The sequence below is a fragment of the Semicossyphus pulcher genome, unplaced genomic scaffold (assembly GCF_022749685.1).
Source record: "Semicossyphus pulcher isolate SPU_LCO1_2020_fin unplaced genomic scaffold, fSemPul1.0.p SCAF_4, whole genome shotgun sequence".
Taxonomy (NCBI): Eukaryota; Metazoa; Chordata; class Actinopteri; order Labriformes; family Labridae; genus Semicossyphus; species Semicossyphus pulcher.
In genome coordinates this window covers 19822463-19838566 of record NW_027211715.1, presented here as the reverse complement: position 1 = coordinate 19838566, position 16104 = coordinate 19822463, and the positions used below count along the sequence as shown (strand labels likewise).

At 39.7% G+C, this 16104-nt stretch overlaps 1 protein-coding gene across 1 annotated transcript; it reads left to right on the top strand.

Moving 5' to 3' along the window:
* Nucleotides 1–1866: 1866 nt before the first annotated feature.
* On the top strand, nucleotides 1867–10474 carry LOC138606943 (vitellogenin-2-like). Its single transcript, XM_069679422.1, has 34 exons — nucleotides 1867–1906; nucleotides 2185–2205; nucleotides 2350–2501; nucleotides 2613–2864; nucleotides 2974–3135; nucleotides 3227–3375; nucleotides 3455–3605; nucleotides 3696–3853; nucleotides 3930–4095; nucleotides 4171–4296; nucleotides 4381–4599; nucleotides 4703–4920; nucleotides 5004–5101; nucleotides 5186–5310; nucleotides 5510–5611; nucleotides 5707–5826; nucleotides 5917–6103; nucleotides 6187–6280; nucleotides 6370–6555; nucleotides 6644–6794; nucleotides 6883–7099; nucleotides 7188–7645; nucleotides 7724–7768; nucleotides 7852–7920; nucleotides 8020–8226; nucleotides 8308–8450; nucleotides 8562–8700; nucleotides 8808–8937; nucleotides 9019–9202; nucleotides 9288–9382; nucleotides 9471–9565; nucleotides 9683–9848; nucleotides 10020–10181; nucleotides 10280–10474. The coding sequence occupies exons 1-34, from the start codon at nucleotides 1867–1869 to the stop codon at nucleotides 10390–10392; spliced, it is 5100 nt and encodes a 1699-aa protein (XP_069535523.1). The 3' UTR covers nucleotides 10393–10474.
* Nucleotides 10475–16104: the final 5630 nt, after the last annotated feature.

Genomic DNA, 16104 nt, shown 5'->3' with positions numbered 1-16104 from the left:
TAGACTTTCCATTTCTATTGAATGTCCTTTACAAATAACATTGAGTTGAATTAACTGAAACAATCAATAGATTTAAGAGGGCATGCTTTATGCAAGTGAGACCTCTTTGATTATCACACACATGACAAGATTGTAACTTGTCACGCTGTTGCTTACTTAGAACGTATAAAAGCAAAACTGTTCAGTACTTGTTGCACAGATGAAACCTGAAATCTGTGGCTCCATTCAAACATTGCTCAATGTCTGCAATTCCACTTGACTAATTCTTATTTCATCCTCTAATCCCAGTTTTATTGTTTCCTGAACAGTGGGTGGTATAGTTGGTCTCGTAAGCCTTTGCATGACATACAATAAAAGTCATCATTATCATCATAAGAAGTTTGATTGGATTTTATACCATTTTTTCTTTATGAGATTCACTAATATCTGCACAGAAATGTTCCTACTCTCCGCAAAAAATAAGTACAGACACGTGCGTACCGGCCAATTTTATTCTCACCACCGTGCGTATGTTAGTAAATCAGAACCATTCTAAATTGACAGGCGCATGTCCGCGATCTGCAATCAGCATACTGCCACGCCTCTATTTCTCTATATAAGGACATCTGTTTGGTGCCACATGAAGAGAGCGGTGTTACGGAGAAGCTGAAAGAACGTGAAAGATGGCCTCAAAAGATAAAAAGAAAAATTTCACATCAGCAGAAATTGAAACAATTGTGGCAGAGGTGGAGGCCAGAAAAGGCACACTGTTCCGGAGCGTGCACAGGCCGCAATATCTTTCCAGCAAGGCCTATAAACAATTTAATAGTGTTACATTTCAATATGAACATTTTCATATGGTCTACTCTATTGTAAACTTAATAAACTAATTCAACTGCTATAACTGAAGATTTTAATTATATGACAAAAAATTATGAGGATGACACAGCATTTACGTTTGGTCCATACATTAGTAAATTCAATTGTTGTTGTCTATAAAAGCCTTTTTTTTTTCAATAAATGAAGTTTTAATATAGTATGCATTTAGTTAAAAGGGTGTGTGTTAACATTTCCTAGGACATTTCTTTCATCATTTGTGCGTACGCATGGTCTGAGGGAGTTCTAAATTTATTCGCAGAGTACGAAGAAATTTAGGTAAGAACAAATTGATGAATCCCATATTTGTGCGTCAAACGTGCGTACGCACAGTTCAAGCACAGATTTGTGCTTGAACTGTGCGTACTGTTCGTAAATGAGGCCCATTGATATTAGAAAGTTAAGCAAACATTGTTGGATTGTTGCCTTTGGAGAGTCAACAGTTCAGTGATAAAATGGAGACAAACTTTCAGGTCATGACATGATGACATTTTATTGTAAGACTGGAGCATTGCCCTATTTATTCTGAAAACCCTGCTATAATCGCATTTGTAATATTTCATTTCACTATATTTTTTATCACATAAAAATACATGACTTTTTGAGTCAGTGGATGCTTAAAAACTTTAACAGAATTGATTAAATGTTAATTCTTCTGACCTGTATTTGAAGTGAAATGTATGACGGTTACATTTTGAAAGGTCAGTATTATAAAAAATAAAATAAAATATCAAATAACAAATCCTTTCATCAGTTTAAAATGTGTACGGGGGTAAAAGAGATAACTTGAGTCATCAGGCTGTGTGCCAGGATGGCAACGAGTCAGGTTGAGATAACTGTGACATTTTCATCCGTGTTCTGTTGTCTGTTTGTCTTCTCTGGTCAGGGCATGGCAACATGATGATGAAGAAAGCTGATATCAAGTTAATGATACATTTTGGTGTGCACACAGTCAAGAAAAAGACTTTAAAAGGAAGCCTCAGGTTGCATTTGTTTTTACAACCACCAGCCATGAGGGTGCTTGTGCTAGCTCTCACTGTGGCCCTTGCGGGTGAGCATGTCTTTATGTATTCAAAAATACCACCAAAGATTAACTTGAGACTAAAGTTGTAAACTTGATAATAATTCTATACTGACATTGTCATTGACATTGAGTATAAATACTGCACTTAACAACAGTCTAATATTGTGTTTATGTAACCAATGGTGGAGAAGAAATAGACATCATCAAATCAGAGCAGTTCTTCAATTTAACTCAGTTGTTTCTTTTTCACATATTGTATTTTGCCTTTATGAACACTAAAATAACATTTGATTCCTATTTTGTAGCCGGTTACCATGTCAGCTTTGGTAAGTTATCCTTCTATAACAATAACATGTAATTCAAAAGTTAAAACTGGTTTGTTGGCACAAACAATTTGTAGTTTTCATTTTCAAAATGTTTCTGAAATAAAAATTTCATGTCAGTCATGTTTATCGTGTCTATGATTGTAGTCCCAGAGTTTGCTGCTGGAAAGACCTATGTGTACAAATATGAAGCACTTCTTATGGGGGGCCTGCCTGAGGAGGGTCTGGCACGTGCTGGAGTGAAAGTCCGTAGCAAAATTCATATCAGTGTAGCGGCTGCCGACACCTTCATGCTAAAGGTAAGGCCTTTAAAATGATTTCATACAATTTACTCCTGATAAACTAAAATAATGATTCTCCAAGTGGCTTAAAGTCTCAAAATGTATTCAAGCTGTCGATCTTTCTTTTAGCTTGTAGACCCTGAAATCTTCGAGTACAGTGGCATCTGGCCCAAAGATGCTTTCATCCCAGCCACCAAGCTCACCTCCGCCCTGGCTGCTCAGCTCTTGACGCCCATCAAGTTTGAGTATGCTAACGGTGTTGTCGGCAAAGTGTTTGCACCTGCTGGCGTCTCCACCACTGTGCTGAATATCTACAGGGGAGTCCTCAATATCTTCCAGCTGAACATCAAGAAGACCCAGAACGTCTATGAGCTGCAAGAGGTACAAATAACTCATTTTCATAGAGTATGGCTAAGTGAATTATGCAAAATTTACACTGAAAAATTCTACTTTGATTGTTTAAATACTCTATTTGTTTTCTGTCCACAAGCCAGGAACTCAGGGTATCTGCAAGACCCACTACATTATCAGTGAGGACACAAAGGCCAAGCGCATCATGCTGACCAAGACAAAGGACCTGAGCAACTGCCAGGAGAGAATCATTAAGGACATCGGCTTGACTTACACAGAGACATGCGTTGAGTGCGAGGCCGTAAGTGCAGTTTCTTTTCATACCAACTCTCTAGCACAGCGACCTCCTGGACAGAGCTGGTGTGATGATACTGTTGGTTTTGTCAATGCAGAGAGGAAAGACCATGAAGGGAGCCGCCGCGTTTAACTACGTCATGAAGCCAGCAGACACAGGTGCCCTGATCTTGGAGGCAACTGCTACTGAGCTCATTCAATTCTCACCTTTCAACATCTTGAATGGCGCTGCCCAGATGGAGGCCAAGTATGTGACTTAAATTATTAAAAACATCAGCAAAATGTGTCACAATGCACATTGATGTAGTGCTAATGTTTATTCACAGGCAATTCCTTACCTTCCTGGAGATTGAGAAGATCCCAGTGGAGCCCATCAGAGCTGAATATCTTCCCCGCGGATCCCTGCAGTACGAGTTTGGCAGCGAGCTTCTCCAGACACCCATCCAGCTTCTGAGGATCAGCAATGCCGAGGCTCAGGTACTCCAAGAAATATTCCCTCTTAATCATATTTTTGTTGAATACATCAAGTAGCAACACACTTTGACTAAATGTTTAATTTCCTGATAGATTGTTGAGATTCTCAACCACTTGGTGACCAACAATGTTGCAAAGGTCCATGAAGATGCTCCTTTGAAGTTCATCGAGCTCATCCAGCTTTTGCGTGTGGCCAGATATGACAGTATTGAGGCTCTCTGGACTCAGTTCAAAGCTAGACCCGATTACAGGTATCTGCAACTTTTAAGAAGAGTCTGAAATAACTAGCCACAGATTATATACTCATGTTATATTTTGTTTTCCCAGGCATTGGATCCTGAATGCTGTCCCTGCCATTGGTACTCATGCTGCTCTGAAGTTCTTCAAGGAGAAGTTCATGGCTAGTGAACTGACTATTGCTGAAGCTGCTCAAGTCTTGCTTTCATCAGTACACATGGTGACAGCTGACCTGGAGGCCATCAGGCTGGCTGAGGCAAGTCAACGTCTTCTCCATCATCTGTGATGATGTTATAACTGTGATGCTGAGGTCTTTATTTTCACCACTCAGGGACTGACCACGCAGCCCAAGATCCTGGAAAACCCAGTTCTGCGTGAGATTGCCATGCTGGGCTACGGCACCCTGGTTGCTAAATACTGCGTAGAGAACCCATCCTGCCCAGCTGACCTTGTGAGGGTATGTATCATTTGTACATGCATTTTGAATAACTTCAATTAAGTTGTTATACCAGTGAAATCATTTATTTTGTTCCCCCAACAGCCAATCCATGAACTTGCTGTCCAGGCTGTCGCCAAGGGAGATATCAAGGAGCTTGTTCTCATTCTCAAAGTTCTGGGTAACGCTGGACATCCTAGCAGCCTTAAGCCAATCATGAAAGTCCTGCCTGGCTTTGGCAGTGCAGCTGCTAGTCTGCCTCTCAGAGTTCATATTGATGCTGTTCTGGCCCTGAGGAACATCGCCAAGAAGGAGCCCAAGATGGTAAGACTACTTTCCTGATTCCTTCCTTTACAACCAGTAAATACACTTCAGGCATGCTTTGCTAATTGCAGCTTTATTTGCAACATCCATCTTTGTGAAATAGATCCAGGAAATGGCTGTTCAGCTGTTCATGGACAAGGCTCTCCACCCAGAGCTCCGTATGGTTGCTGCTGTTGTGCTGTTTGAGACCAAGCTGCCCATGGGTCTGGTGACTACTCTTGCTGATGACCTCTTGAAAGAAACTAATCTGCAGGTCGCCAGCTTTGTCTACTCTTACATGAAGGCCATGACCAAGAACACTGCCCCTGACTTTGCCTCTGTGTAAGAACTTGAATGATGCCTCCTATTGCAATTTTTCAAAATGGTATGACTTTGAATCTCATTTTTTAATGTCGTACTTTCAGTGCTGCTGCCTGTAATGTTGCTGTGAAGATCCTGAGCCCCAAATTTGACAGACTGAGCTTCCGCTTCAGCAAAGCTCTCTACGTTGATGCCTACCACAGTAAGAGCACAACAAAATAATCGTTTTGATCAAGATTTCAGATCAAAATATCAAATTTGATGTTTTTTGTACTTTGCCCTGTAGACCCCTGGATGATGGGTGCTGCTGCAAGCGCCTTCTACGTTAACGATGCTGCAACTGTTATGCCAAGAGCTGTTCTGGCTAAAGCTCGCACCTACCTCGCAGGAGCTTATGCTGATGTTTTTGAGGTACAGCAAACATTCTGGCATGTCTTTGCAAAAGGCTGTGTCAAATCATAATAGTAAAAGGAGGAAATATAGCATGCCTTTTTCAAAGCAATGTCTACACATCATGCTGTTGTAGTAGTCTGTTTTGTGGCAGGTTTATTTGGCTTTGTAAATGCAATGTGTATTATATTTTGGTAAAATTTATTTTTGTTTTTTTAAGCTTGCAGTGAGAACTGAGGGAGCCCAGGAGGCCCTTCTGAAATACCGTGAGGCTCCTGAGAATGCTGATAGGATGACCAAGATGAAAGACATTATGAAGGCTGTAAGTTTAAGGGATCATTAAGAAGCTAAATATACTTGTACTTCACCGTTCAAAGTGGCTACAGTGTTTCATTTAAAGTTTTCTTCCTCATGCAGCTTTCTCAGTGGAGGGCTCACCCTTCAAGCCAGCCCCTGGCATCTGTCTGTGTGAAATTCTTCGGACAGGAAATTGCATTTGCCAACATCGACAAAGCCATTGTTGATCAGATTATTGAGGTACGGCATATCACAGGAGAAGATTACTGCCAAGTTATAATTGTATTTTGAATTGAATATCTGATATCTTATTAGTAATTATGTTTGCAGATTGCCACTGGACCAGCAATTCAAACTTATGGCAGGGAGGTTTTGGAAGGTCTGCTGTCTGGTTTCGCATTGCATTATGCTAAACCTTTGCTGGTCGCTGAGGTTCGTCGCATCCTTCCAACCACTGTGGGTCTGCCCATGGAGCTCAGTTTCTACACTGCCGCAGTGGCTTCTGCATCTGTTGAATGTAAGTGCCACTGCCGTAGACTGACTGTTACTGATTTTATAAAATGATACAGAATGACACTTGAAATGTTTTGTTTTTCATAGTCCAAGCTGAAGTGACCCCACCTCTGCCCGAGAACTTCCATGCTGCTCAGCTTCTTAGGTCTGATATCAACATAAGGGCTGCAATTGCTCCAAGGTAATCCAGTTGCTGCTTCTCAGTTTAACTATCAAAAAAACAAATGCATTCTGGGAGATCACCCATAAAGTTTTTTTTGTCTCTTTCAGTGTTTCCATGCATACCTATGCAGTTATGGGAGTGAACACTGCCTTCATCCAGGCTGCTCTGCTGTCAAGTGCCAGAGTTCACACAATTGTTCCTGCCAAGATGGAAGCAAGAATTGACATGATCAAGGGCAACTTCAAATTTCAGTTCTTGCCTGTCCAGGGCATTGATAAGATTGCATCAGCACTGTATGTATCCTCTATCCTTGTCACCTAGTAATATGCATTACCAAGTTTAGAAATGTTGTTTCTTAATTTTTTCCCCTCCTTCCAACAGTGTTGACACGTTTGCTGTTGCAAGAAATGTTGAAGATTTGGCAGCAGCCAAAATCACACCCATGATTCCAGCTGAAGTTCAATCACAGCTGTCAAGGGAGACCTTCTCTTCAAAGATTTCCAGGATGACATCCTCTCTGTCTGGTAGCATGGTGGGTTTGGTTTACTGACAACCTATGCTAATACAAACATCTACCCCTGTTCCAAATTAATGTGTTGACATCTGTTGTGATTTTATAGTCAGCATCATCTGAGATCATTCCTGTTGACCTGCCAAGGGAAATTGCCAGCAAACTGAAACTCCCCAGGGCCTTTGAGAAGAAAATGTGTGCTGCAATTGAAACCTTTGGTATCAAGGCATGCACTGAGATTGAATCTCGCAATGCTGCTTTTATCAGAGACTGCCCACTCTACGCCATTATAGGCAAACATGCTGTGTTGGTTGAAGTTGCTCCAGGCAAGTGACATGGATGACATAAATCAAAAAAGTCATTTTGTAAGAGCTTCCTTAAAAATAATGTATGTTTTTATTTATTTGGTTACAGCTGCCGGACCAGTCATCGAGAAGATTGAAATCGAGATTCAGGTTGGAGAAAAAGCAAGAGAAAAGATCATCAAAGTGATCAACCTGAGCGAGGAAGAGGAGATTCTCGAGGACAAGAATGTCCTGATGAAACTCAAGAAAATCCTTGTTCCTGGTCTGAAGAACAGCTCTTCCTCCAGCTCCAGCAGCTCTCGCTCCAGCAGCTCCCGTTCAAGTGTCTCCTCCTCTGCATCATCCAAGTCCTCCTCTAGCTCCTCTCGCGCCAAGAGCAAGACAGTCGACCTTGTTGATCCCATCAACATCACATCAAAGAGAGTGAAGAGCAGGTCCAGCAGCTCCTCCAGCAGCCGATCAAGCCTGCGGTCAAGGAGCTCCTCCAGCAGCCGCTCCAGCAGTGCTTCAAGCAGCCGCTCCTCCAGCTCCAGCTCCAGCTCCTCCAGGTCCAGGTCCCTATCCAAGGTGAGATCATTTCACTTTTGAAGCTGTCAGGAAACTGAAAAGAATGAAGAAACTAATCCACTCATTATCCTTTTGCAGCAAAAACTGTATGAGATGGAGTTTATCAAGAAACACATCCACCAGGTGATTTACAGATGGTTTCATAATCAGACAGCCACATCATGCACTTTGTTTGAGCAGGCTAAATGTAGCTTCTTTGTTTACAGCATGCCGTCTCCACTGCCCGTGTCAACAGCAAGAGCAGTGCCTACAGTTTTGAAGCCATTTACAATAAGGTAAGTCATTAGACCAAGTCATTTACAGTCTCTTGTAAGGAGTGGAAAAAAACTAAACGTTCATTAACACCAATCTTCAAACTATCTTGGCACATCTAGGCCAAGTACCTTGCCAGTGAAGTCACTCCTGCTGTGACCATTCTTATCCGTGCCGTGAGAGCCGACCACAAGGTTCAGGGATATCAGATTGCAGCTTACTTTGAGAGAGCAACTGCCAGAGTGCAGGTCATTTTTGCCAACTTGGCCGAGAATGACCACTGGAGAATCTGTGCTGATGGTGTGATGCTGAGCTACCACAAGCTGATGGTAAGAACTTTCATTCTGCAACATGAATTGAGTTATTGGAAATGTGTTTTAGATTTGAACTCTGATTTGAATATCTCTTAGGCCAAGATTGCCTGGGGCATTGAGTGCAAACAATACGAGACTGAGATCACAGCTGAGACTGGTGTTGTGGGTAAAGAGCCGGCTTTCCGTCTGAAGCTCACCTGGGACAAACTTCCAAAGAGCATGAAACGCTACGCAAAGGAGTAATGTCACAATGCTCTGCAATTAATTTGATTGAAATCACATCTCAGTCATATAGTGCTTTGTCACACGTGTAGAGCTTGAAAATAACCTCAACTCTTTTGTCTGACTAGGCTGTCTGAGTACATTTCCCGCATTGCTATGGAAGCCGGAGTAAGTCTGTCGAAGGTCAAGAACGTCCGTAACCAGCTCAAACTGAGCGTGGCTGTTGCGTCTGAAAATAGTTTCAATGTTGTGCTGAAGACACCAAAGGTGCGGTTTCATTAGCCATTTTTTGACATGAATACATTTCTGCAGCCTACTTTGTACCACAGTTTGTATGTAACACTACTTATGACCGTAACAATTTATTATTATAGAGAACCATGTACAAACTCGGTGTCGGTCTTCCTATTTATCTGCCTTTTGGAGAAACTGCCGCTGAGATGCAATCATACCAGAGCAACTGGGCTGACAAGGTTTCCTACGTGATCAGCAAGGCTCATTCAGGTGAAAAAAAATAACAGTAACAGCGGTGAGTCTGATAAGTCACGAGCTATTCGCTCATTATTCTTTTTTTCCCCGCTGCAGCTGAGTGTGCCATGGTCAGAGACACACTAGTCACATTCAACAACAGGAAATTCAAGAATGAGATGCCGCACTCTTGCTACCAGGTTTTGGCTCAAGATTGCACATCAGAACTGAAATTCATAGTTCTGCTGAAGAGGGACCAAACACAGGAAAAGAACCTGATCAATGTGAAGATTGCAAACATGTAAGAACAAGTTTCACTGAAATTGTGAGAACTGTCAAAAAAGAGAATTAACTATAACACATGTATCTCAATGGTTTTTCAACAGTGATGTTGACATGTATCCGAAGGACAGTGGTATTATGGTTAAGGTTAATGGAGTCGAAATCCCCATCAGCAACCTGCCATATAGTCATCCAGAAGGTGTTTTATTTAACCACAGTTATACCACAAATATTTATATATTTAAAGTTAACAATTGCATATTAATGGATATTTTCATTCATTTCAGGCAAAATTCAGATCAGGCAGAGAGGTCAGGGAATTGCACTCCACGCTCCCAGCCATGGTCTTCAGGAGGTCTACTTTGATCTGAATGCATGGAAGGTGATACAAGAACTCTAACTGCATCTTATAGATTTAGATTCACATTAGGTTTTGATTGTCTAAGAATTCTCCATACTAAAGTTTGCTCAAATGCTGATCTGTCGTGATGTCTTTCAGGTTAAAATACCAGACTGGATGCGAGGACAGACCTGTGGACTCTGTGGAAAGGCTGACGGTGAAATCAGACAGGAGTACCGCACACCCAGCCAGCGAATCACCAAGAGCGCAGTCAGCTATGCTCATTCCTGGGTTCTGCCAGCTCAGAGCTGCAGGGATGCCTCTGGTAATTCTTACAATGACACTTTCCCCTTTCTCTTTGGTAACAGAACCAGTATTTCATCAGGTTATAGAGCAAAACACTGAATATCAGAATTTGGTTGTAGCTATGGCCTGCTGTAGGCAAACATAAGCATGTATATTTACAGTTCTTACCCTCCTTTTCACCCTTTTCAAGAGTGTTACATGAAGTTGGAATCTGTGAAGTTGGAGAAGCAGATCGTCCTCCATGGCGAGGAGTCCAAATGCTACTCTGTTGAGCCTGTGCTGCGCTGCCTGCCAGGCTGCATGCCTATCAGGACCACCACTGTCACCATTGACTACCACTGTGTGCCTGTTGGTAAGTTTGCAAGAAATCACAGCTGGCTCACAAAACATAACCATACTCCATCTCTCTTGTTATTTTGTTCAGCACCTAACTGCTCTCCTTTCTTGCAGATACAAACCTGAGCCGATCAGAGGGTCTGAGCAACATCTATGATAAGTGCGTCGACCTCAGGGAATCAGCAGAAGCCCACATTGCCTGCCGCTGCACAGCTCAGTGTGCTTAAACTAATTACCTTTAGTCCCATCATACTTTACTCTATGTTTCATGCAGGTATTGTTAATGACTTTATGAACTGTAAATCTGAATAAATCACAGAAGCATATGAAGCAGGTGTTGTCTGAAATTCTTTACAAATGCGGCTGCTGAATAATAATAACACCAACAGAAAGGTCAATTATACAGACAAGTAATTCAGCCATTATACTCATTACCACACATTGAAATGAAAAGAGCGCTTATCCCCTCGCCCAAAAAGCTCATCTACACATCAATGTGTTCACCTTTTAGCGACCAAACTGCTCCTCTTTTTCCAAATTTGTCATTAAATGAAAACACATTGACTTTGAAGTCACAAAGAAACAGGTTGCAGGTGGCCCCATAAGATCCGTAGGACATAATAGTCCAAAGTTTAGTGACTTGTATCTGTAGTAGCACTGTGTGAAGGTGGGACATCAAAAACAAGAAAATCATTTTTGTTCCTACTTTTGTTTTTGTGTTGCACAAAAAGTTACTACAGAAACACTATTTTATTTGAATTTTTAATGTCATGCAAATGTGACAATAACTTCAGATTTGGAATTTTATTATTTTAATTTCAGATACATTTTGAACATTTGTGAATCTATCTGTTAATTATAACCATATAATACCTATAATAAACACAAGTTTAACTACAATATATATCAGCCGATATATTGATATCAGAATTCTTTTACTCCCTAATATCGGAATTGGCATCGACCCCAGAAATCCAGTATCGGTCGGGCTCTAGTCCAAACAGGACTGATCCTTTCTTTAGCCTATTTCTTTACACACTAAAGTCAACTCATTGTAATATCATGTAACTAGAATAAAATATTGATGTGTATAATAGTTTAGGTGTATTTAGGAGGTGTAGCTTTTTTAATTGAAATAAGCGTTTAGAGACTTATTACTATTTCTTTCAGATATAAGAGCAAACAACATGAAATGATAGTGGTGGTGGTTTAAATGGGGAATTACTTAAGTTTAATGGAAGTATTACATTAGTTTACAACAGAACCCTGAAGTCAGACTACTTGCTAGATAGTAATAGCTACAGACACTTCTGTATGTTAAATATCAATATATAGCCAGCAGCCATTTAGTTTAGCTCAAAGTGGAGTGTAAAAGTTCTATTATGTTATGTTTTAATGTTGCGATCTGAAAAAAGGCAGATATCAACAAAGACGCTCACACACGATGCTTACTCACTGGCAGCTTCATGAAGAATGAGGCATCGCGGCGGAGAGCTCCCCCATTCCGGTCTCTGCAGGCATGATTAATCAATCACAAGCATCTCTCAAAAAGGCTTAACAGGTAGATCACAGATTAACAACTCTGACAGGAAGATATTCTCACGCTTTTAAAGAGTTTTTAACGTATAAACAGTTTTTTAAGCATTTTAATCTCTATTATAGGACTTTTTTAACACTAAACATATTTAGACATTTTTAACCATTCATTGCAATTACACAGTATTTATGACTTTTCCTTTTTTGTCACAGCACTGTCTGTTTTTAAGACCTATTAACATATTTACAGTATAATTGACCAGCTTTCTGATAAAATGATATCTATCACATTTACACTTTGGTTTCTGAAGCAGTCCTGAAGCAACAAACAAGATATATAACATGCTAATGAACACCTTTTAGGTTGTTTAGTCTTGGGACAGAGCCAGGTGCATCTTTGTTCCCAAGGTGTTGTAGTGCTGGGGTCCTTTGGACTCCTGTGGCACAATAAGGACGCCTTTCAAAGGGTTTTATGTTGTCAGCAATGCTTTTTTAAAACCTGTACACTGAAATCATCCACCTACAGTTTATAGCCTACTGATGTTATAATCCTTATAACCTGCACATCAACCTGGACATTTGCCAACAAAACAGTATTGAGCAACAGTTAGGAGTTGCACAGCCTAGTTCGGCATAACACTGTAAGCAGGGAGAGGCAGCTAGCCTGCTGGGCGTATGTCGTATCTCTTGTCTGTAAGACACACAGAAATGTAAAAACGTCAATTTGTCAAAAGATTGTGGTGTGGAAATTCTTCATGAAATGACAGATTTCCATCTGCCCAGCTCATCCAATCCCTGACATTCAAATGAAGAAGTTGGCATTTATAATCTCATAAAAGTTGCAGTAAATGATAAATACATTTTTTAAAATCTTTTTAGGTTCAAAAATCTGAGTTCCAGAGTTGCAATTACCTGGCAAAGACAGGATTGATGTGTAAACCATATCCACTTTAACAAAGCCGAATTATTAGTTTCTTAATTTGTACAAATTAATTGTTATATCAACTGAAATGTTAATGGTTCTGTTCAAGTAGGTGAGGCCCTGACTTGCAAACAAATCTGAATTCGTTTTTTGCTACTGTTACAGTTAAAGGGAAGTTTTTACAAAAAGATTAATGATCACATTTACATTATAGAGTGTTATAAAATAGTTTGATCAAATGCCTATATGCTAAATAAACTGTGAAGAGATGATTAATTCATCCCCGGTTCAAACCCCGGTTTGGGCAAGGTGGGCCTTTCTGTGTGGAGTTTGCATGTTCTCCTCGTGCATGCGTGGGTTCCCCCCAAGGTCTCCGGCTTCCTCCCACAGTCCAAAGACATGCTTGTAAGGTTAATTGGTGACTCTAAATTGCCCATAGGTGTGGGTGTGAGTGCGAAAAGTTGTCTGTCTCTATGTGTCGGCCCTGTGATTGACTGGCGACCAGTCCAGGTTGTAACCCTGCCTCTCGCCCAATGAGAGCTGGGATAGGCTCCAGCCCCCTCGCGACCCTGAACAGGATAAGCGGTATAGATAATGGATGGAATAAAGATTTTGAAATGTCATTTTAAAGGTCAATTAAAAAATGTACAGGGCACATTTAAAAAAAAATATATTGAACAATAGGATATTGTCGTAAATTATTTTTAAATGTGTTAATAATCTAAGTTGTTTGTGATGAGAAAATAGAAATATAGTCATTGGATGAGATGGATAATTAATCAATTAAAACTTGAAAAACAAATAAATGACTGGACAATTTTTGAATTTTCATTTTCATTTCATAAGTGAAACCATACAGTAACCCAGTGTCGTGGTGTATTTCTTTTGTCTATACATGTAAAATATACAGAACTATGCAAAAGTTATCGGCAGGTGTGAAAAAATGCTGTAAACTAAGAATGCTTTCAAAAATGGAAGTGTTAATCGTACTTCTAGGTACACTTGCACATAGTTTTTGAAGGAACTCGGCTGGTAGGTTGTTCCAAACATCTTGGAGAACTAACCACAGATCTTCTGTGGATGTAGGCTTCCTCAAATCCTTCTGTCTCTTCATGTTATCCCCGACAGACTTGATGATGTTGAGATCAGGGCTCTGTGGGGGCCATGCCATCACTTCCAGGACTTCTTGTTCTTCTTTACGCTGAAGATAGTTCTTAGTGACATTGGCTGTATGTTTGGGGTCGTTGTCCTGCTGCAGAATAAATTTGGGGCCAAGCATACACCTCCCTGATGGTTTTGCATGATGGATAAGTATCCATCATGCAATACCATCATATAAGAATTGATGCTGGTTTGAAAGCAAAGAGTAGTAGCACCAAATATGGATTTGATTTAGATTATTCTTTTGTTCGCTCACTTATCATTTTGTAAATTGATAAAAATAAACAATTATTATTTATATTTTTGAAAGCATTCTTGGTTTACAGCATTTTTTCACACCTGCCTTAAACTTTTACACAGTACTGTATATATATATATTTTTTGGCTTTTTTGTTGAGCACACCTGAAGAGAGACAGCAAATGTAGGAAGAAGAGAGTGGGGGGTGACAAGCACCAAATGACCGGCAGGCTGGGAGTCAAACCTGTGATCAGTGCATCGAGGATTGTGGCCTCGGGCACCTGCACTGACAACTGAACTAAACCAGTGCCCCCATACATATGAATAATTGTAAATTAGAAAATTACACATTTACAAATTGAAATCCTGCAAATACTTATTAACATCTAACCTTATGATGAGAAATTCTAAAAATGTCCAAATATTGATTAAATATGCATATTTAAGTCAATAAGAATAATATGCATTTCTGATACAGTACTATCAGTCCCTTTTGCGTACATGATGTCAGAAAATGATGCTCTGAAGAAACACCACAAACACGCCAAACGACCGTACCTCTCCCTGTTCAGGATAACAGGAGGGAGGTGAGAAGGGGCAAAAGGAAAACAGACCACAGTAACATGAAACAGCTGGAATCTTAATCGTTATCGTTTTAGATTCTCCCTTTAAGATATGAAAGAAAACGTCCTGAGATAGATAACTCAGCTTGATTTTTACTGCAGGTTGAAAAAACATCTGTAAAAGGCAAACCACCGTTTTCCAGACCTGCAGTGTCTGTATTGTACTACAACATCAATTATATTAATAATATTATAAAGGCTGGTATTTGCATTTACAAAGAGTTAACATAGATCTGTCTATAAAAAGCCATGGATTACAGTAGACGTTAATTACCTATTTAGTCCACATATGTGTAACCTAATGTGTCAACAGCATTAAGTTGTCATTATCATGACAGGTTACTGTTGCAGGGTTTAGCCAGTATTATTAAATGGCACGTTCAAGCCTACATAAAAAAGAGAAATGTATTACCAATTTATATTCTGTATTATTTGCAAATGATAAATAGCTCTACACTTTTCCATCACTGTAAACATTGTTAAAAGTTCAAACGAGAAACTTGGACCGCAGAGATTTATTAAACACCTTAATTAAGCCTGGACTCCAAAGCTTCATTTGGCACTTTCAAGAAATAAAATTAACATTCTCTCTCTCTAAACATGACAAAAAAGGTTCAATTTCCACAGAGTTTGAACAGAAATGTCATGACATCAGTGGTCATCCTGACCACAACAAATAAAGTGAGTACACAGCCATAGTCATGGTGCCCTCTTGTGTGAACTTTGAAACTGCATTTAAAAAAGTTTGTTATGAAAACTAAAAAAGAAGACAAAATCATCCAAGCTAACTCCTACAAAGATTAAATATAAGAACGGACAATGATAGAAATAAATTGAATTAATTCCCCCCTCATTTAAATAAATATTTAATTGTTATTCCTCTGTCTGTTTGATTAAAAATGTAGGGTCAATTAATCCTCGAGTAAAATATATAAAAATGTTTTTTAACAAATCTACTTAGTCTCATTCCTGTAGTCTTTAATGTTTCTGTGTCTTTTGATAATTTGTTGGCTTATCTTTCTTTTTCTTCTTTTATATGTCACATAACAGCCACATATTAGCAAATCAAATATATTTTCATGTATTTCTTTAAAATAATGTTATAAAAGTTTATTGTGGGAAATCAGGCGTCCTTTAATGTATTATTGTAAAATGACTTCAGAGACACTGTGACCATTTGGATCATGATGCCTAACTATTACACGGTCCATATTTGAGAACAAGGTCAGGTGACCCTAACTTTTCACATACATGCCCTGTCACCCTCTCCAATCTGAACCCAGGTTTCTTTGAATCTCTTTTTTTTTTTTTTATTAGTGCAAGGCCAGTGACAACAAACAAAGCAATACAAATCATTAACAAAGGGTGCAATACAAATACGTGTGAGATAGTGAGATATGACAGCAGAAATTTCGCTTTAAAAGGCAGCCTGTGACTGTAGACCATCACAGACCCATCA